The following is a 20,967-nucleotide window of genomic DNA, read 5'->3' as shown; positions in this document are numbered from 1 at the left end:
AGCATCTGTTGCCTACCAGCTTCCTGTTCACAGTTCTAATGCTGCCCCCTTGTGAACCCTAGAGGGCATCACAGTGTCATGGTCTTGCCTCCTGCTGCTTCTTGAGAAATTTAAATGTACATTCCTAGGAAATGATTTTGGAGTAACATCTCCCCAAGCGCACTATCAGAGTGGCAGTGCCTCTGGCTTAGAAGCAAACGTCCTCCTCCTCCACATGGCACGCTGGCAGTCGGGGCAGTCAGGATTCGAGGAGACGAGAGACAGGGGAGGTGGGAAGTCCTGTGTGCCCAGGGCAGCTTACCTTCCTCTTGCCATCCAGCTCCAGGCCTCCATCCTTCTCTCTGACTGCAATACTCTCTTCTTCTAGGCTCAGTTCTCCCCACAAATGGCTCCAGGGATGCTCCCAGGTGAAGCCGCCCCGCCGTTCCTTGAAAGTGGCCCTTGCCAGGAGCCTGGAGAAGCAGCCAGGCTCTCTTGCTCCCTGCCCCTTTTCCCCCAGCAGCAGCTACTGTTTCTGGGATGCCCCTGTTTTTGTTTTTGCCACACAGACTGTCCCCCGGCCAGGGCGCCTTCCCAAGTAGCCGGTCACCAAAGGGTTGAGCACCACGCTCCAAGCACCTGTGATGAGCCCCAGCTGCCGCCACTGGCCTCCGATATTGGGGTGCAGGAAGCCAGCCACGTTGGAGGCGTTGTAGGGTCCTAAGCAGAGCAGCAGCGTGAGCAGGGCCCCGCCGGCCACCCAGGCTGCCTTTAGCTTCCGTCTATGGCTCAGGCCCGAGCGGGCCAGTGCCCGGAGGCAGCCCACGTAGCAGAAGGCCGTGATGACCAGTGGCAGAAAGAAGAGCAGAAGCGAGACGCTGAAGCGAGCAGGGCCCGCCGATGCCGGGTCCCAGGCCTCCAGGCAGATCGGAGAGCCATTGACTGGAGTGCTGATGCCCAGGGAGCTGGTGGAATTGTCCAGCCAGCCCCCCGGGGCCTCCAGCCCAAAGACCAGCCCCAGGTGACAGAGGACGATGGCCCATATAGCCACACACACACCCCAGGAGTAGAGCGGCCTCCGGGCAGCTTGGTAGCCCAGAGGGAAGGCAGCTCCGAGGTAGCGGCCGACACTCAGGGCTGCCAGGAAGCCCCCACCCGCATAGAGTGGAGCGAAGTGGACCAGGGCAAAGGCAGGACAGAGTGGGGCCGGCAGGGGCCAGGCGCCCCCAGCCAGGGCCTCCACCGCCTTCAGGGGCAGAGAGGTCGCCAGCAGGAGATCAGAGCAGCCCAGGTGGAGGGCATAGACCAGGCTGGGGGTGAGGCGCAGCCGGGCGTGGGACACGGCGCCGGCGATGGCCAGGGTGTTGAGTGGAAAGCCCAGCACGAAGGCAGCCACATAGAGGGCAAAGGAGAGCTGCGGGGGCAGGTCCATGGGACCCCTTGTGCGCCCACTCACTCCCTGATCTCAGATCTCCCGGGACCAGGGAATGGGGGCTCCTGGAGTCACAGACTGGTCTGGTCTCAGCACCGCTCAGGGCACTAGAAGCCGTCTAGTGAGACTGGTGGAGAGATGGACGCCCCATAGAGGGAGGTGGCAGCTCTTTAGCAGTCTAGCCTGGATTCGAGCAGGGACCACTCGCTGTCAGCCCTCTACTTTCTCTCCACCACGTGCCCCCTTAAAATGGAGCGAGCAATCGCTGGTAACAGGCAGGAGATGGAACACGGGTGAGCAGGTCCCAGGACAGGCAAGACCTCCTGATTCCTGAGCCTCTGGGAAAACAAAGGGTGGAGACAGTTCAGAACCAGAGTTAAGCCAGAGAGGATGTTTCTCTCAAGAGAGGAATCTAGACTCCTGTGTTCATGCCCCTTTCCCAATTCCCTGGAAAGAGAGGGCCCTGTGCCCCCCTAGCAGGCAGTGTGGGTCAGGTGGCAACTCCCAGTTGAGGGAAGGAGAAGTCAGGGTATGGGGAAGGTGAAAACTGTGGCCATGGGCAGGAGAAGAGGGTCGCCTGAGGAGAGTCCAGGGGTAAGCCAAGTCCCCTCGGTGTAGGGGAATGACTTTAGCTGACTTCAGGGGTTCCCCCTGAGCGGGGGCATCTGGGGTTCTGGACAATCATTCTTGCAGGGATCTGGGGAATCATTCTTATGGGGAGAGAAGCCACAGAAAGAGGGACTCACCTCCTGGTGCTGCCAGATGTCTGAGGCTCAGGAGTCCCCCGAGGGAGGGCGGCCAGGATGGGCAGTGAGCCGGAAGGGAGGGAAGGGCGGGGTGGCAGGGCCATTAGCCTGAAGCACTCACAGCCTGGATGAGCAGCTAATGGACCATCTCTGAAGGAGGTGAGGGTCCAGGGTGATGCAAACACAGGAAGGGGAGAGGTTTGAGGTGTGGGCTTTCGTTGGGTGGAGGGAGGTGTGCCTTTAAAGAGCAGGGTGGGTGGGGTACAACCAGCACATAGTTTTATTCCACCCCACCCCCAACAGTCTGTTCAAACCTGCCCTGGGGGCTAAGTCTTCTCTACTCTTGGACGGGCTCGTGGGCAGGGCCAGGCTCACTCTCAGAGACTAAAACAGTCCTTCTGGTCACCATAGTGCCTCCACTTGGCATGCAGTAGGTGGGGCAACGTGGGGCCATGAGACCATCATGCCTAGCTGGAGCTTCCGCTCTCCGCGTACCTGGTAACAGGCCTTGGACGCCCCCATCCTCCTTCTCCTCTCCCCTCTGGCCTGATGACTGTGGCTGGGTTTTTTCATATTTATATTTATTTTTTCTACATTTATTTGGCTGTGCTGGATTTTAGTTGCAGCATGTGGGATCTAGTTCCCTGACCAGCGTTTGAACCTGGGTCCCCTGCATTGGGAGCACAGAGTCGTAGCCACTGGACCACCAGGGGATCCCCCGACAGTGCTTACTGACCCTCCCCGTGTCAGCAGGCATAGGAGGAGGAGAGACCAGGGACAGGAGCAGTTGAGATGGACGGCACTGAAGTACCGGCCGGTGGTCTGCCCTGCCCCTCTCTGAGCTGCACTGATGGCAGAGGGGACCCCTCCTGGGGGCACTTGTAGGGATGCTGGGTGGCGCGTGCCTCCATCTGGCTGCTTACCTTTCGTCTCAGCCTCTGGGAACTCGGTCGTTCACCTCCCTGTTGGTGTCATCCTCCCTACGTGCCTGCTTAGTCATTTCAGTCGTGTCCGACTCTTCACAACCCCATGGACTGTAGCCCGCCAGGCTCCTCTGTCTATGGGATTCTCCAGGCCAGAACACTGGAAGGGGGAACTTCCTGACCCGGGGGTCGCACTCGCATCTCACTGCATCTCCTGCGTTACCCATGGGCTCTTTCACCCACTGAGCCACCGGGGAAGCCCCATCCTCCCGAAGTGAGATTTAAATGGCCCCAGGCTGTCTCTGCGGTCCTGTCTCTCTGTCTCTGACTAAACAGGTGTCTGTCTATCCATCTGCCTCTCTCCTGCGTGAGACTGACAATACAGCCTCTCTGGACTTCAGCTTTCTTGGGCGTGTGTGTCAGTCACCAGGCCACTATGTCCTCCCTGAATTCCACGTCACCCTGAATAAGCTTCTCCGAGTGGCTCCCTGGAAGTGCTGCCCATCAGGCTTCAAGTGCGGGCAGCATGAGATTCTCAGCGATCCACAGCTCCCTCCAAAGAAATGGTCGTTTCTCCCTTTGAATCTCAGGTTCTCCATCACCTCCCTTCCAGGTCCTGCATATGTCATCCAGCACCTCCCCTGGGATACAGAAGAACTCACTACCTGCTGTTTAGGGTTTTGTCTTTTGGAAACACTCAGAAATGGACAGGGCTGGGGAAAAACCTCGATGAAAGTGCCATTTTAACCTGTTGTGATGAGTGTTTGGGAGATGAACAAAGCTGGGTGCCAAGGGAGACAGCGGGTTTTCAAGCTCTTCTCCGCTGGCTCTCAGTTCAGGTGTCTGCCAAGCATCACAGAGAAGCTCTCGGTCCCTGCATCCTATGGGCTCTGCCTCTGCTCCAGCCCTTCTGCTGTCATTCTGTGTTGTTTATTCTGAGCACCTGAAACTCTGCGACATCAGATTTGCCAACTCCTCTGCTAAAATGTACGGCTTCCCTGGTGGCTCAGTGGTAAAGAATCTTCCTGCCAATGCCGGAGATGCAGGTTCCATCCCTGGGTCAGGAAGACCTCCTGGAGAAGGAAATGGCAACCCACTCCAGTATTCTTGCCTGGAGAATCCCATGGACAGAGGAGCCTGGCGAGCTATAGTTCATGGGGTCCCCAAAGAGTCAGACATGGCTTAGCGACTAACTGCTAGAATGTTGGCCAGTGAGGGCGAAGCTAGCTGCCTGCTCTGTCCACTGCTTGTTGCATACACAGCAGGGACTCACTGAGTCGGATGAATGGTCTATTGTCTGGGCTCCGGGAGGACAGTGAGGTCTGGGGCTGGATGCGGGGCTGCGTGTGTTCCGGCCCCAGGGCTGCCCAGTCCCTGCTGAGCACATCTCAGTGGGGCCTGATGACAGCTACATCTCCTGGGCAATTGGTCATGAAGTAGGTTGATATCAGCAGCCAGGCATGGGGACAGGATGGAAGTCACCAGCTGGTTGCCAGGGAACCCCGTGCCAGGCCTCCTCAGGCTGCCTCCAGCCCCTTGGGCATCTAAAACCCTCTGGGCAGCTAGACCAGAGACCCCTAAGTTAGGACCATGCTCTATCTTTTTTTTGGTATCCCAATAACTGGTTCTGTGGTAAATGGTTGAATGGGTTTAGTGATTCTGGTTCCCAAGCCCTTCTCCTCTCATTTCAACAGTCCTCAAAGCCTTCTCTAAAAAAAGCATATGGTGCTCGCATGAGGTTGACCGGAAGTCCCCTGGAAATCCAGTGGTTAAGACTCAGCACTTTCACTGTGAGGGCCCCAGAACTGAGATGCCCCAAGCCACATGGTGTGCCCAAAAAAGAAAGAAAAAAGGGGAAGAAGTCAAACTAGGGATAAGAAGTTTGATGGGAAATCAGTGCCCCACTCCTCGGGTATCCCAAGGACAACCTTGCGGAGAGGATCTGGTGTTGGGCAGTGGGGAATGTTGGGGGCAGGAAAGGAAGGTGGTGTCTTCAGAACACCCATCACAGGCCAGGAATTTGCTGGGCATCTTGCTGATTGATGAACCACGCCTTCCTGCCCCAAAGGAGAATGGGCTTGGGCCCCTTGGGAGAAGTGGAACCGGTAGAGAGAGAACAGACGGAGAAGCAGAGGGCAAGTCAGCCAGGAAACGTACTAGAAAACGAGTGGGGGTAAACGAAGGTAGAAAGGGTGAGAGGTCCCTCCAGGTCTTCGAAAAGCCATGCAGCTGTGGGTTGCGAAAGAACTCAGCAGGGCCACTTTTTGAGAAGTGCTGTGAGCAATGAGTTGGCTTCCCCTTTTCACAGTCTTCAAGAGATGCAAATCAGATAGAAATTTGATTCTTAGGGACTTTTGGCTGCTGTGTTACCCTTCTTATAATATGACATAAGACTATAGCTCATTTCCTATCTCGAACCACCTGCATCTTCTTTTTAACAGATGAAGAAACTGAGGCTCAGAGAAGCCGGTGAACTCTGCCCAAGCTCACTTGGCTGGTCAAGTGGAAGAGTCGAGACCCAGACTCTGTCTTGTGATGCCAGTGGACTCTCGGCAACCAGGAGATGGGCTCTCCAGTCTGGTGATTTGATCATGACCTTTCCCTTCTTCCCAAGCCCCAGGATGCCTGCCCCACCTCCCTGTCCCCACTCGCACTCTGCAGACTGGAAATCACTCACTGGCTGCTTGATGCCATATCTGAGTCAGGTTTATTGTGCAGCTCTGTGTCTGTTACATGTGTATCCACACCGGTGTACGTCTCAGACCCCGAGACCTCCAAGGACAGGGGCCGCAGCAGCATAATCCTCTCTGTGGAAAGCCTCCTAGAGGAGGAACTGGCCCAGGGCAGTGCCTCTCTCTACCTCGTTTATGTTCCTCATTTCCTGGGCTTTGTCCCGGAGGCAAAAATTAGGCATTATATTAGTGAGTGAAGTTATCAGAGCAGGGGTCGCTTGTCAAAGGAATGGGATGAGAGAGAAATAAAAATAATGACCATCTGATCCCAGCGGGGACACAGCCATCTAGGGGATGGGGTTTGGGAGGGGGCAGATGGTGGCTCAGACGGTAAAGGTTTGGCCTGCAATGCAGCAGACCCAGGTTCAATCCCTGGTTTGGGAAGATCCCCTGGAGAAGGGCATGGCAACCCACTCCAGTACTGTTGCCCGGAGAATCCCATGGACAGAGGAGCCTGGCAGGCTACTGTCCATGGGGTCACAAAGAGCTGGACATGACTGAGCGACTAACAGACCACACACACACAGGTGGTGACAGATGGCTGGGGAGGGCCAGGGGGAAGATTTGTACAGTTCAGGGTAGGTATGTAGATGAGCCGCTGGGAGGAAAGGACCAGGAACGAACCCTTTGGCAGGTTACCAGTGCTAAGAAGGGAGACTGTGTCTGGGCCACGTACAAAGTTCTCTGCACCAGCTGGGCTGCAGTAACCTTGCATGCGTGCACGTGTATAACGCCCCAGCAGAGCAGCAGGGGCTGAGAAGGTTTCGGCCCATCAGTGCTTGAGGGTCACGTATTCCACTCCTTCCTGGGCCAGGGCCCGCTTCCCTTTCCCAAAATGGACCAGCTCCGAGTAATGAATGCCCTCATCGTCTAGGACCTCCGGAGTCACGTTCTCATAGTCGGCCTGAGGAAGCCACAGTGTGGTGAGCAGCTTCCCACTGTCCACTCCCACTGTCCCTTCCCTCCTGGCTCCCCCTACCCCCACCCCAGGGTCCCAAGGGCCCAGGACGAAGCCCTCTTGTCTGGAAACTGGATGCAGTTGACCTCTCTAACTGGGAGGCGCCTGCCCAGGCTCTGACCATGCCGGGGCCTGGGCAGCCCTCCCCCTGCCCAGCCTCTGCCACCACGGAGCCCACCGGGTCCTTCCCGTCTGGGACACAGGGACGAGGCCAGGTTCCCCCTCCCCCCGCCTCCCACAGCCCTGCCCTCTTACCACTTGACTGTTCTGCACCACAGCATAGGTGACCCTGTCGTCCCTGCTTGGGGGAATTTCCCGCATCTCTGAGCTCCCTGCGTCTCTGAGAGGGAAGGCAGATGGATAACCACAGGTGAAGACTTTTGCATGCAATTTGCTCCTTTTTCCAATTCCCCCAGCCCCTAAGAGCACCCCCAGTCTCTCAGCCCCCTGTGTGTGATGCCCAGGGTTCATAGCAGGAGCTCAGGTGTCCACCGAGTGAACGTATGTGTGTCTATTTCGTGAAGCCTCAACCTTGGTGAGGGAGACTGGCCCTTGCTTGAAGGCATAGATCCAGTTCCCTAGCCCATTCTCCAGGGGGTCATTATAGAGCTGGAATGAGAAGATGAAGCAAAGAGGAAGGCAGGACAGGAGCCCTACCCCCATGTCCCTCCCAGGGCGCGGGTGTCACCCCCTGGTACCTAAGTCTCTGCGTGTCAGTCTCGCCAAGAGGAAAGCTCAAGGTAGCATAGCTGACTGTATCTTCCATCACCGGGTTGTAGCACCCCAGGGAGTGGGGGCGTTCGGCTTGGGGGGTCCTTCTAGCCTGAAAGAAAGACAAAATTTCAGCTCTTATCACTCCTCTCCCCATCCTAGCTCCCCCACCCACCCCCACAGTACTCTATCACCCATGTCCATTGTGTTTCTTTTTAAAGATTTTTTTTTTAATGTGGACCATTTTTTTTTAAGCCTTTATTTGTTACAATATTGCTTTTGTCTTCTGTTTCGGTTTGTTGGTTCTGTGGCACATGGAATCCTAGCTACCTGACCAAGGATGGAACCCAACATGCCCTGCATTGGAAGGCAAAGTCTTAACCACTGGACCGCCAGGAAAGTTCTTTTTTATTTTTTAATTGACACATAGTGGATTTTCCACTTTGCTTCTTTCTTGACTTCAAGACCTGCCCTGCGTTCCCTCTTTCTGCCCTCCTACCTTTAGATTCCTCACAAAGAAGCTCTGTCCACTGGAACTCTCCTGAAGGCCCTGCTGTCTCTGAATCCTCTTCCAACTGAGAAATAAAGACGTGATCAGGGAGGATGAAGGGCCTGGGGAGAGCGCCCTGAGGACCCAGCACGCTGGGGGCTGCAAGGCTGCTTGACCAAGGACCCACTCACTGGGATGCGGGAGGCAAAGCAAAGGAGTCAGGTGGTAGGAGGCACTCACTTCCGCTGAAGCTTGACTCCCCAGACGGCCAGAAGGAAGATGGCCAGGCAGAACCCCACTCCCAAGGCCGCACGCCGGCTGATGGTGGCAGCACTGTCTGATGGAGAAGGGAGGTACGTCAGTTGATGACACAGCCTCAGTCGGGGAGCAGGCCTGCTCCACGCTTTGCCTGGGAGGTATCCTCGGCTTCTCTCTGCGAGGCCACTGTCCTTCTAGCCTGCAAAACTCCTCCATGCCCCAGGCATGTGACTCAGAATAAGAGGGAGAAGCCAGCCCTGCCCTCTGGACATCTCATTAGGAGGGAAGTGCAATCGGTTTTCAAGAGGAGCGCCTGCTTTGTGACAGACTCAGGCACACGAAGAGCACCCAACCCTCATAAATGGTACTGTCTCATCAGAAGGCCTCTTGAGTGTGAGTGTGTGCTAAGTCGCTTCAGTTGTGTCCGACTCTTTGCGACCCCATGGACTGTAGCCCTCCAGGCTCCTCTGTCCATGGGGTTCTCCAGGCAAGAATACTGGAGTGGGTTGCCATGCCCTCCTCCAGGGGATATTCCTGACCCTGCATTGGCAGGTAGGTTCTTTACCACTAGCACCACCTGGGAAGCCCCAAGGGCCACTTGGCTTTACTTAAAATCATTTGTCCTTCAACCCAGCAAGTCCAGGCAGGAACCTAGCCTACCATTGTCCCTGTGGGTGTGCCCGGAGCAGGAGACTGTGCCCAGCCTTGAGGAGGGCACTGGGCACATAGTTTAGCAACGTTGCACCCTGAGGAAAGGAGGCAGGTCTCAGGGTGTCTGCAGAGGGGAGGCCTAGGGAACGTGGTGTTAAGTTACTTTTCCGAATGACACAGTGAGGTTGGCTCCCTTTAGCGCCAGCTTTACATGGTGATGGTCCTCTACGTTTAAAGTCCTGGCTCCAATCACTAATCTGAGAGAAACACAATAAGTAAATATTCCCCTCTATGTTTCCAGACTCTTCAGACACCTGTTTATGCACAAATCTAGAACAATCTCCAAGTGCCGTTATTACATGGAAAGTGAAAATGTTAGCCACTCAGTCGTGTCCAACTTTTTGCAACCCCACAGACTGTAGCCTACCAGGCTCCTCTGTCCATGGAATTCTCCAGGCAGGAGTGGGTTGCCATTCCCTTCTCCCGGGGGTCTTCCCGACCCAGGGATCAAACCCTGGTCTCCAGCACTGTAGGCAGATTCTTTACCATCTGAGCCACTAGGGAAGCCCCCATTACGTGAAGAAAGGAAAATTCAAGGCAATGCGTGAGCTCTTCCAAAGTCTAAGTAACAAAGAAGGGTGTATGGACCCAGGTCTCTAGAGGCCTATCGTGCATGAACAGAATATTTCTGCAAGGAGACATACCCAGCCAACAGTGAACGCCTTGAGGGAGGAGAGGAGGCAGAGTTCTCAGGGAGCAAGAAAGAAGTGACTGTCCTTTCACTGTTTACCCTTCCATGCTGTTTCTTTTCTTTCTTTCTTTCTTTCTTTTTTTTTTTTTTTTTTACCATGTACTTACTTTGTCTTAAAGGAAAAAAACACTGCTGAAAAAAAAAAATCAAACGGTAGAAACAAGCAGCCTTTCAAGTGTTAGACAAAGAGGGAGAGGCAGAGAGAGGGAGCCAAGAGGAGCTCAGGGTGTCTGGAAGGAGGGAGGTAGGCAGAGAGGGAGTCCTCCTTGAGTCTGGAGAGACTGAGCAGGAGAAGGAAGGTGGAAGAGCTGTGTGTGGAGCAGGGGCCTCTAAGCGCAGGGTTCCCCACACCCCCGTCCGCCCCCTGCAGGAGAGGGAGGGTGCGCAGGGCAGGATCAGGGATGTGATCTGAACACACAGCAGCACAGCCGAGGAGGAAGCCCCAGGAGTGGCCAGGGCCAGAGGAGGAGGGGGCCTTACAGTAGACAGTGAGGGTGGTCGGGGGTGACTGGCTCTGGCCCAGACGGTTGGTCCCCCGGCACCAGTAGCTGCCTGCGTGCTGCGGCTTCACCGGCTCCAACCTCAGCATCTGGCCGTAATGGTGGAGGTCTTGGTTATTCCCATCAAACCAGTTGTAGTGGGAGGTGGGAGGGTTGGCGTCGCTCTCGCAGGTCAGGACTGCCGTCTTCCCCTCCACCACGCCGTCTTTCGGGCTGATGGACACATGCAGCCTTCTGGGAGCATCTGCAGGACAAGCAAAGTCAGGATTCAGGTCACTGGTCCTCTGCCCATCTCTGCCATCTGCCTCCAGCTCCAGCCACTCACACATCACTCGGAGCTCGCGGGCCTCAGATGAGGTCTGTCCTATGGAGTTGTTGACCAAGCAGTGGTAGGTTCCCGAATCTTCTGGAGAGATGGGGTCAAAGGTAAGTGTCTTCCCTGCCTTCAGAAGAAGGCTTCCATCTTTCTTCCAGAAGACGTGGACGTCCGTGGGACGGCTACTTGAGAACTCACACTGGAGGAGGATCCGCTTCCCAGATCGAATCTCCGTATGAGGGCTGATCTGGATGCTGACGTCCTTGGGGGCATCTGGAAAGCAAGGGCCTCAGGCTGACCTCTGGGATCCCTTTCCCTCCTCCTGTCCCCAAGACTCCCTCTCCCCTTGGCTCCGAGGCCTGACTCTCATCCCTCAGTTCTCTGTGAGGACTGTGGTCCAGGCTTCAGGCTCCTCACTCTTAGAACCCCGTTATCCCGGCTGGGCCACCCCCCAGTTCCCGCGGGCCTGGGGCACTCACAGAGGACGTTCAGGTTGACGGAGGGAGACCACGAACACCACTGGTTACAGGCTTCGCATTTGACTGGCTGTGCGTCCCAGGCGACTTTTCGAATCGTCAGCTTCTGTGATATCTGGTCCTGGGAGCCTGGACTGTTCCAGTTATATCGAGTAACTCTGGGGTTACTGGAATTGAAGGTGCAGGACAGGGTCACACTGTCTCCTTCTCGAATTGGTGTGGGGTTTTGAATCACCGTGGTGACCCCCTTGGGGGGATCTGGGAGAAAACCAGAGAGATGGATGAAGAAAAGATAGCTACCTCTAATATCAGTATCTGTTCCTTCCGGCTTCCTCTCTGCTCTCCCCATGCCCTGCATTGATACAGTTTGTCGGTTAGCTGAGGGAAGGCTTGTGCTCCCCGCTTGCCCTGGCCATTTGGCCTGATTGTGGTTTGAGATAGGATGTTGCAGTGGTTAAGAGAACAGCTCTGGGCAGAGTACGTACGTATGGTGCTGAGCAAGGAGGGGCTGCTGTTTGTGGATCTCTGCATGGGTCTGGGGGCTGTCAAGGCTTGGTCATATAGCAAGGGCATTCTTTCAAATAAGAAAAAGCATAGCTCTGGAGCCAGACTGCTGGATCCTGCCACTTGGAGGCTGCAGACCTCAGTTTACTCATCTGTCAAATGGGGTCCTGTGAGTAGCTAACCTTGTGGAACCATTGTGAGGACGGAGTGAGAGGACGCCATTAGAGCCCCATGGCAAGTGGTAAACACATTGCTGCCACTAATGTAAACCGTATTCGTTGTCTAGATTCCAGGATTTGGGTATCCAGCGTATTTGAAGGAAATGGCAACCCACTCCAGTACCCTTGGCCTGGAAAATCTCATGTACAGTGGAGCCTGGTGGGCTGCAGTGGAGCCTGGTGGGCTGCAGTTGTTCATGGGGTCACAAAGAGTCGGGCACGACTGAGCGATTAACACTAACACTAACGTGACAGCCTAGGGTCCAAGGATCAGATATAGGGACTCTCTTTGTCCTGGGCTCTGCTCAGTAACAAGACTCACTGGTGCTAAACAGGGCCAGATGACAGAGAGGTAACAAGGTATTTTGCCCCGGTTCTCAAAAACTTCGGACCCCTCCAGGGACTCAGTCGCTGCATAGCGGTGCCAAGTCTCTGTGTCCCTCATGGACCCTGGCAGCTCGCCATTCATTCAGTCAACAAACATCTACTGAGCGCCTCCCACGAGCCAGGCCCTGCTTTGTTGCTAAGGGCATGACTGTGAACTATAGCACAACACCCGCCTCCCAGGAGCTAATCTGCCGGAAGCCCCTGGTTTCTGCTTGCTGTCCCTTCTCGGACTCTTCTATTTCCTCTGCGACTACTCACACTGGACGTCCAAGTCAGCTTCCTGGCCAACAGATCCAGGCCCGAGACTATTTTCTGCCAAGCAGGAGTACTTCCCAGCATGCTTAATGAGGACTTGAGGGATCTGGAAGGTCCTGCCGTTCTTTCCAGGCAGTTCATGCTCATTGAAATACCAGGTGTAATTCACTGGAGGAGGATTGGCGGCTGATACACAAGCCAGCTCTACTGTAACTCCTTCTTTAATTGGCGAGGGGGAGAGCTGAACCCTGGAAGGTTCTGGAGCATCTGGAAGAAGGGGCCGAGGTGGGGGGTGGGGTGAGCAGAGGCCTCTATGGGTCCCCTCCTGAGGGCCTGGGTGGGTCCCCTCCTGAAGGCCTGGGTGGCACCCCTGCTGACTCCCAGCCTGCCCCTTTTGCAGCTCCCGGGAGGCTCACAGTGCACCTGGAGATCCACCGCATCTGACTGTCTTGGGCCCACATCGTTGGAGGCCTGGCACGTGTACTGCCCGCTCATTGTCCTGGTCACTTCGGGCAGAGTGAGTGTTGTCCCCTGCTCCTCCAGTTGAGTCCCGTCCTTGAACCAGGACACACTCCAGTGCGGCGGGTTGCTGGTGACCTGGCACCTCATGGTCACAGACTCTCCCTCTGTGACGGTGGCTTCTTCGGGGCTGACCTGGATCTCCAACTTTGGTGCGTCTGGAGGAGCAGAGGACAGTGCAGAAGGGGTAGGGAATTTTCCGAGGGTGTTAAGTGCTGAGAAGTTGCAGCCCTTTAATTCTGATAAAGTAGCAGCCTACATAGAGTGGGGTGAGAGTCTGGAGCCACTCCTTGCTGCCCTTGTCAACAAAGGTGGGCTGGTCCAAGCACCAGGGGACTGTCACAGCCTCCCAACTCATCTCTCTGCTCCCCCTAAGCCCAGTCCCCGAAGCTCTGGTCTCTGCCAGCAGCCAGCTGCATTCCCAGGAGGGTCCATCAGAGCTTGCCACTCCTCTGCTTGAAGCCGTTCGCTGGATTCCACACTTGGAGAAAAACCCAAACCCCTCCCTGCAGCCCCTGAGATCTAGCATCCCAATCCCTCTCAGCCTTCCTTTCCTACCATTGGGCCCCTTGGACACAGTGCCAAGGTCAAGGGCCCCTTGCTCTGATGCAGACATGCCAGGTTCCTTGGACTTGTTCTTCCCTCTCCCTGGATTGCTCTTCTCACAGAGATACTGTGTGCCTGCCTCAGTCCCTCCCTTCACTGAGTCTCAGCTTGAGTTAAGCCTCCACCCCTCACTCTCTCTGTCCTAGCCCTGATTACCTTTTACTTTCTCTCTTTTTAAATATTTATTTATTTGGCTGAGTTGGGACTTAGCTGCAGGACAGGGTCATTGTTGCATCTTGTGGGACCTTCCGTTGCAGCACAGACTCTAGTTGTGGAGCATGGACTTTCTAGTTTTGGCACATGAGTTTAGTTGCTCTCCAGCATGTGGGGTCTTAGCTCCCTGACTAGAAACTGAACCTGTGCCCCCTGCATTGCAAGGCAGAGTCTTAACCACTGGATCACCAAGGAAGTCCCTATTTTTTCTTAGCTACACTTAGCACCACCTAAAATTATGTCCTGTATTCCCCTGATCATCTATTTGCTCTCCTATCCCCCACTGCAATGCTAGTGCCACGTTGGCAAGAACTTTGCTCACTGCTCTATGCCTGGCAGCCATAATAGGGCTTAGCGCTAAGTAGGTTCACAATAAATATTTATTGAATGAATGAATGAGGCTCCAATAATGATGTGGAAAAATTCTTCATCCTATCCCCCCAAGGGAACAGAAAACCCTTAGCCAGGTGATCCCCAAATCATGTCATGGCTTGAGGATAGATTAAATTATTTTATTCTGTTTGGCGTGCGCGCATGCTCAGTAGCTTTAGTTGTGTACAACTCTTTGTGACCCCATGGACTGTAGCCTGTCAGGCTCCTCTGTCCAGGGGGATTCTCCAAGTAAGAATTCTGGAGTGGATTGTCATGCCCTCCCGCAGGAGATCTTCCTGACCCAGGGATCAAACCTGCCTCTCTTATGTCTCCTGCTTTACCACGAGTGCCACCTGGGAAGCAGACACTAACATGAATCCGTGCCCTGAAACACCAGCGCTGATGATGGGAAGGACAGAGTGGGTGCCGAAGCTCTGCCTGGACCATTCCCATCTGCGAGTACCCACAGACCCATCACGCTTCCTTCTCTGAGCTCGCCATGCCCCTTTGAGGGGGTGAAGAGATGACAGGACCCTCGTCCCTCCCACAGGAGCGTCGGGGAGACTCACGCTTCACTTCCAGCAACACCGTTTTCTCCGAGAGTACCCGCTGTTTCATGGGGTCCCAGAGCTGGCAGGTCAGGTTCTTGCCATCATGAGTCCACTTGGGCTGGAAACTGAGGTGGCTCTGGGTGGCGACCATCTCAGGGGAGAGGATGGTATAGGTGGTCACAGACCCCTCCAGGGACCACTGCAAATGGATCTGGTAATCACGGCAGGCGAAATTCAGCGAGCAGGTGACAGTGACTTCCTGGTCCTCGTAGATTTCCTGACGGAGCTCTATGTGGGGTTGAGGAGCCCTCTCTGCAAAAGAGCAGGGACTCAGTGGGAGGAGAGGGTGGGTGATTTGAGAGAGTAGCGCTGAAACATATACACTGCCATGTGTAAAATAGATAACCAGTGTGTGTTTGGTGTGTGAAGCAGGGCACCCACAGTAATGCTCTTTATACGACCTGGGTGGATAGGGTGGGGAGGCAGGTGAAAGGGGGGTTCAGGATGGAGGGGACACCTGTATACCTGTGACTGATTCATACTGATATATGGCAAAAACCATCACAGTATTATAAAGTAATTATCCTCCAATTAAACAAATAAATTTTAAATAATAAATAAAATAAATATTAATCTCATCTACAAACATCTTCATAGACAATCCAAAATAATGTTCGATCACATTCCAGGCTACTGTGGCCCAGCCGTTGTGAAGCAAAGTCGCTCAGTCGTGTCCGACTCTTTGCAACCCTGTGGACTGTTGCCCGCCAGGCTCCTCCGTCCGTGGGATTCTCCAGGCAAGAATACTGGAGTGGGCTGCCATTCCCTTCTCCAGGGGATCTTCCCGACCCAGGGATTGAACCCGGGTCTCCCGCATTACAGGCATACGCTTTACTGTCTGAGCCACCAGGGAAGCCCCAGCCATATCTACACACAGATTAGCCGTCACAGGAGTGACAGGTGGAGGCGCTGCAGTTCTTTCTGCGCTAATGTAAATGTTCTAGTATTGACTGTGGTAATGGTTCCACATGTCTATAAACACACTAACAAATACTGAACTGAACACTTTTAGTAGGTGAGTTGTAGTAGACTCATCTCAATAAAACTGTTTTTAAAAAAAGAAAAACAAAAAAAGCAGGGACCACACTGGAAGCCTGAGAGACGGACCCACTTTAGACACCCTGCCCCAAGTAACCCATCAGGAATCCCCGGCCACTCCGTCCACCTCTCTCTCTGGGCCCGCCTTTCTCTGCTCAGCCGAAATACCCTCTGAAAGGGCTTGTGAAAGCTGATCCTCCTTAGGAACTGTGTCTTACGGTTTATGCTTGCTTCAGTCACACGCCCTGGTGTTTGCCTTCTCAGCGTTGACTCTCCTTTAGTGGAGAGGCCTGTTGGGCAGCCAGTCTCTGCTGTCCCCGGGGCTGGGCCATCCTCATATTGTGGCATCTCTCACTCCAAACATAAGGCTGCATGGAACCACCCACCAAATCCACAGGCTATGGAACAGAGTGAGCATGCCGCCTAGGGTGGGGGCCCCACACCTGTGTTTTGTTCACACCCTATCCGTGTGTCAGGTAGCCGCATAGGGCTAGTTAGAATTAATCCCTCACATTAACACATTGGGAGGTTTCCCTTGAAAAATCAGATCTCCATGTTTTCTGGAAAAATCAGGCAACCCAGAAGCCAGATTCTAGAATGTACAGGAGCTGAGTGGCAGGCAGTCTGCTCAAGGAGGGGTGAAGGTCCACACTCCAGTTTGCCATGGGCACCACGGGGTCCTTGTGCCACCCTGGTCTCTCTGGCATCCTCGTCTGGCCTCTGCAGGCAGCACAGTTTGTGATCATTCCCAGGAGTCGGATGTTTCCCCACCTTCCTCCTTGCTGAGACAAAGGGACCCATCCTCAGGGCCTTACCAGAGATATTGAGGGCTATAGACTCCATCCATTTGTCAAGCCCCGATGTCACCCTCAGCCCCAGAAGGCCGCTGTCATTGACCTTGACAGGATTGATGAGGAGGGTACAGTTGTTTCTGTTGTTTCCCAGGAACCGTACCCTTTCCTGACTGGGGGTAGACTCCTTGGCTTTCAGGTTCTTATAATAGAGGATGGTCCCCTTGTGGTGCTTGGCCTCCTTGTCATACGTAAAATTGTGGTACACAGTCAGGTTATCTAGGGTGTGTCCACCACCTTTTAGCCAATTGTATGTGCAAGGGATCCAGACGCAGGCTCCATCCCAGGCATAGAGGGTCTCAGGATGCTTAAACTTCCAGGTTGAGTCAGAGAAAGCCAAGTATTCTGGAACCCACCAAAGTGAACAGAAAACATTAGTGAGGGACACTGAGAACTTTCAAAGGAATAAAGAATTTCCCCTGAAGAGACAGGGAGGGAGAGGGAGAGGTGTGTGTATACACACAGACACACACACACGCACACACACACACACACACACGAGCTTCCCTGGTGGCTCAGATGGTAAAGAATCTGCCTGCAATGCAGGAGACCCAGATTCAATCCCTAGGTTGGGAAGAGCCCCTGGATATGCACGTGCATGCATGCTAAGTCGCTTCAGTTGTGTCTGACTCCTTGAGACCCTATGGACTACAGCCTGCCAGGCTCCTCTGTCTATGGGGATCCTCCAGGCAAGAATACTGGAGTGAGTTGTCGTGCCCTCCTCCAGGGCATCTTCCAACCCAGGGATCGAACCCACGACTCTTATGTCTCCTGCCTTGGCAAGCATGTTCTTTACCACTAACACCACCTTGGAAGCCCAAACACAAGCACACACACAGATATGTATATATATGTATATATATACATATATATATATACACACACACACACTGCCTGTCCCCACCCTGCCCCACATTTACTCTTCTCTTCCCCTGTCTTTCCTCCTCCTCTGGGTTCCACCATCAGCCCAGACCCCAGGACCCACCGAGACTGCCATCCTTACCGAGAAGCAGGAGCGAGGGACCAAGGAGATGCATGGTGCTGTGTCTAGGCAGGAGCCTGGGCCAGGAAGAGTTTGTCTTTGAGCCACCTGGTCGCTGACATCTTCCAGACAGCTCTTCTTGCGCACATATGCCAACCCCTTTTCCCTGATCCCCGGAGGACAGTGACTGGTTGCACAGCAGGATAGGGGATTCCAGAAGCTCATGGGCCTTTTCGGGATACACCATGCCTCTCCCATCAGCCCAACACCACGTAGGACTAGCACTTCTTCCTTGCTTCCAACCATCCATCCATCCAATCAACCATCCATCCAAACTTCTATAAACTTGCTGGCTAGCTCTCAAGCTTTGAGTGGCACCAAACTGCTGAGCACCTCAAATGTCAGGCCCTAGGTGACTTGGAGCTTACCTTGGGGCAACCAGGGAAGGGTTTCACGTAGGAAAGAGACAGGGCCAAACTCTGATTTTAAAGACCAGGAAAACAACAACAACAACAACTCTAAAGCCAGTCATTAAGCATGATGCCAGGAGAGCATTTAGATGGATCTGAGAGGACTCAGGAGAATGTGGTCCAAGGGACCATTCAGAGCACCGCCCCCCTGCCCCATACCCTGGGTTCGGTAGGAAACAAATCAACCAGGTATTGACACCGGCCTTGAGTAAAGGCCATGCCTATCTCAGTTCCAGTCAGGTGGGAATGTGGGCCCAGTACTGCCCTATCTTCTACTGTTTTAAAAGCTGCAAGAAGCCAAAATTTCGTGTCTTGCTTTGAAACAAAACAAAACAAATAAACACCATGCTGGTCAAACAAAACCTGTCTGTGGGCTAGAGGTGGTCCAAGGGCCACCCATGTGCAACCACTGCCTGTGTGTGTGTGTGCACACACGCAATGAGCTGGACAGCTAACTCACTAGACTTTTACACAGAGTTACATTTACATAGAGTTAAATTTAAGTCCCAATTTGCATGGTTGCACCCTTCAGGCCTGTCCCTGGGGGGGCGCAGGTCACCAGGACAGGCCAACAGAGTGTGTCTCCTGTCTCAGCCCAGACCTTCGTCTCCTTCCCACCCCCTCCCTGCCCAGCCAACAGTTCCCACACATCAGCACCCCTGCCCCCAGCCGCTCCGGCTGTTTATCTCCTCTGGTTGTGTGGCTTAGGCTAAGGACTGTTGGGTGTCCACAACCAGCATGGGGAAAGCTAGGCTGCCGGCTGAAAGTAACAAGGAGTCTTGTTCCCAGGCCCAGAAGTCATGCTGGTCTGGCCCCAGGCATGGATGGGGTAGACACTCCATGCAGGGGCCATACAGCTTTGCAGGTGTTAATCACATTACACAGAAAAAAGTCTTTAAGGTCAAAAGCTGTGTTAAAAAAACATGAAATGGAATTCTTCAGCATAGACCTTTTCAGGCCCTTTAACTAGCTGTATATGCCTTGTGCATTTCCCAGCATGGAGCTTAGAGTACAGCACAAGACCCCAGCTTCTTTAGCCAGGGGAACTATTTTACACACTTTAGTCCCAGGGTCAGTATTCCAAGGGATGCACTTTGGGCCCCCTTTGGGTTTCCACAAGGGCCGTGGCCAGGGCCAGCGTCCATTCCTCGTGGCAAAGACTAGCCTCCAGGGGTTGGGCAAGAGTACCCCTCTGCCAGCAGCCACCAGTCACACCCTCATTGGGGACCCGCTGGAGGATACCAGGCCAGTGAGAGAGGGGCGCTTCTCAGAGCAGGGCTGTATGCTTATCCCCATGGAGCTTCAGGCGGTCTCTGGGGCACAAAGTGTGGGCCCCAGGCCTGCGATTGGAAGGCTGCTGAGGTGGGATGGCGCAGGGAGGCTGGGGACAGTCGGCCCTGTGCGCAAAGGCTCCAGACATGTGCTCTGCTCAACACCAGCCCGCATAGAGCCTCGCAGGACCTCAGAGCTGGCCTCCCTGGGTCCGCTATCCCCTCCTGGGCACTCCGTGAGGGCAGGGCACCCTCCTGCTCTCAGATGACTTGCCAGAAAGATGCTCAAAGACAGGGGACTGCCACCTCTTGTCATACTGGCAGGAGAAGGGAAGAGAGTCCCCACTGCTCCCAGCCCCCGAATTGTGCCAGCTTTCAGCGGCTGCTCCATGCGTGCTTGTCTAATGCAAAAGAGAACAAAATAGTTTTTACCTGTTTCCTCATGTGTCTTCCCTCTTCGGGGACCCTGGCAGCATCTAAGAGTGAAAGGGGAAGCACAGCAGAGTTGCCAGTGACCTATTTTCACTCTTCTTGGCCACGCCCCCGGCCCCAGCTCCCTGTGACAGCAAGGCCACTTCTGGGTATTTCTCTGAAGGAAATACAACCCTAACTCGAAAGGATATTGGCACCTCAATGTTCCCTGCAGACATGGAAGCAACCTACGAGTCCATCAATGGAAGTGTGGATAAAGAATATGTACACAAAGGAATATTTTTCAGCCATGAAAGAAGAGTATCTTGCCATTTGCTACCACATGGATGGGACTGGAGGGAATTACCCTAAGTGAGATAAGTCAGAGAAAGACAAATACCGTAAGATCTCACTTACAGATGGAATCTTTAGTGAAAATGAACCCATAGATACAAAGAACAGTTTGGTGGTTGCCAGAGGCAGGGAGTAGGGTGTGGGCAAAAGGGGTAGAAGTGGGTTAAAGGTACAAATTTCTGGTTATAAAATAAATAAATAAATCCTAGGGATGTAAGTTATAGCATGGTGACTATAGTTACTATTACTGTATTATATATTTGACAGTTGCTAAGAGAGTAAATCTTAAAAGTTCTCATCACAAGAAGAAAAATTGTAGCTATTTATGCTGATGAATGTTAACCAGACTTATTGTAGTGATTGTTTTGCAGGAGATATAAATATTGAATCATTACATTCCACACCTGAAACTAACATAATGTTATATGTTGATTATATCTCAATTTTAAAGAGAAAATAGGAGTGGCTTAATACAGGTGGCTCAGTGGTAAAGAATCTGCCTGCAATTCAGGAGGCCCAGGTTCAACGCCTGGGTCAGGAAGATTCCCTGGAGGAGGGCATGCCCATCCACTCCAGTATTCTTGCCTGGAGAATCCCACGGACCAAGGAAACTGGTGGGTTGTAGTCCATAGGGTCGCACAGAGTTGGACACAACTGAAGCCTTCTAAGCAGCAACAGCATAGTAGATTTCAGAACAAAGAAAATGATCCAAGACAGAGACGGATATTATGCAATAAGGAAAGGGTTGATCCACCAAAACATAGCACTCTAAATGTGTAAACACCAAACAACAGAGCTACAGAATGTGTGAAGCAAAATCCAACAGAAGTGAAAGAACAGACAATCCACAGTTATAGTTGGGAACTTCAACACTCATCCTCAACAACTGATGGAAGAGCTAGACAAAAACAGCAAAGGACAATACCATCAACCAGCAACATCATCAACAAACAGTATCTAGCTGACATTCACTGACTACTAC

General features: G+C 53.6%; 2 protein-coding genes across 4 annotated transcripts; both read right to left on the bottom strand.

Moving 5' to 3' along the window:
* FFAR1 (free fatty acid receptor 1) lies at nucleotides 506–1,411 on the bottom strand. The gene has a single exon (XM_005709478.2). The coding sequence runs from the start codon at nucleotides 1,409–1,411 to the stop codon at nucleotides 506–508; it is 906 nt and encodes a 301-aa protein (XP_005709535.2).
* CD22 (CD22 molecule) lies at nucleotides 5,769–19,701 on the bottom strand. 3 transcript variants are annotated; one of them, XM_018063295.1, is made up of 14 exons: nucleotides 19,653–19,701; nucleotides 17,501–17,556; nucleotides 16,462–16,842; nucleotides 14,567–14,860; nucleotides 12,704–12,964; nucleotides 12,291–12,554; nucleotides 10,927–11,181; nucleotides 10,457–10,720; nucleotides 10,112–10,375; nucleotides 8,212–8,308; nucleotides 7,981–8,056; nucleotides 7,469–7,593; nucleotides 7,026–7,110; nucleotides 5,769–6,716 (listed from the first exon to the last, which is right to left on the bottom strand). In XM_018063295.1, the coding sequence occupies exons 2-14, from the start codon at nucleotides 17,532–17,534 to the stop codon at nucleotides 6,585–6,587; spliced, it is 2,532 nt and encodes an 843-aa protein (XP_017918784.1). In that variant the 5' UTR covers nucleotides 17,535–17,556; nucleotides 19,653–19,701; the 3' UTR covers nucleotides 5,769–6,584. The 3 variants fall into 3 exon arrangements, with proteins under 3 accessions (XP_017918784.1, XP_017918783.1, XP_017918785.1); XM_018063294.1 differs by having other exon boundaries at nucleotides 17,501–17,666; nucleotides 19,653–19,690; XM_018063296.1 differs by lacking the exons at nucleotides 12,291–12,554; nucleotides 12,704–12,964 and having other exon boundaries at nucleotides 17,501–17,666; nucleotides 19,653–19,690.

This window comes from Capra hircus, chromosome 18 (genome assembly GCF_001704415.2).
Source record: "Capra hircus breed San Clemente chromosome 18, ASM170441v1, whole genome shotgun sequence".
In the NCBI taxonomy this organism is placed as follows: Eukaryota; Metazoa; Chordata; class Mammalia; order Artiodactyla; family Bovidae; genus Capra; species Capra hircus.
The sequence above is the reverse complement of the archived record's forward strand: the minus strand, read 5'-3'. Positions and strand labels throughout refer to the sequence as shown.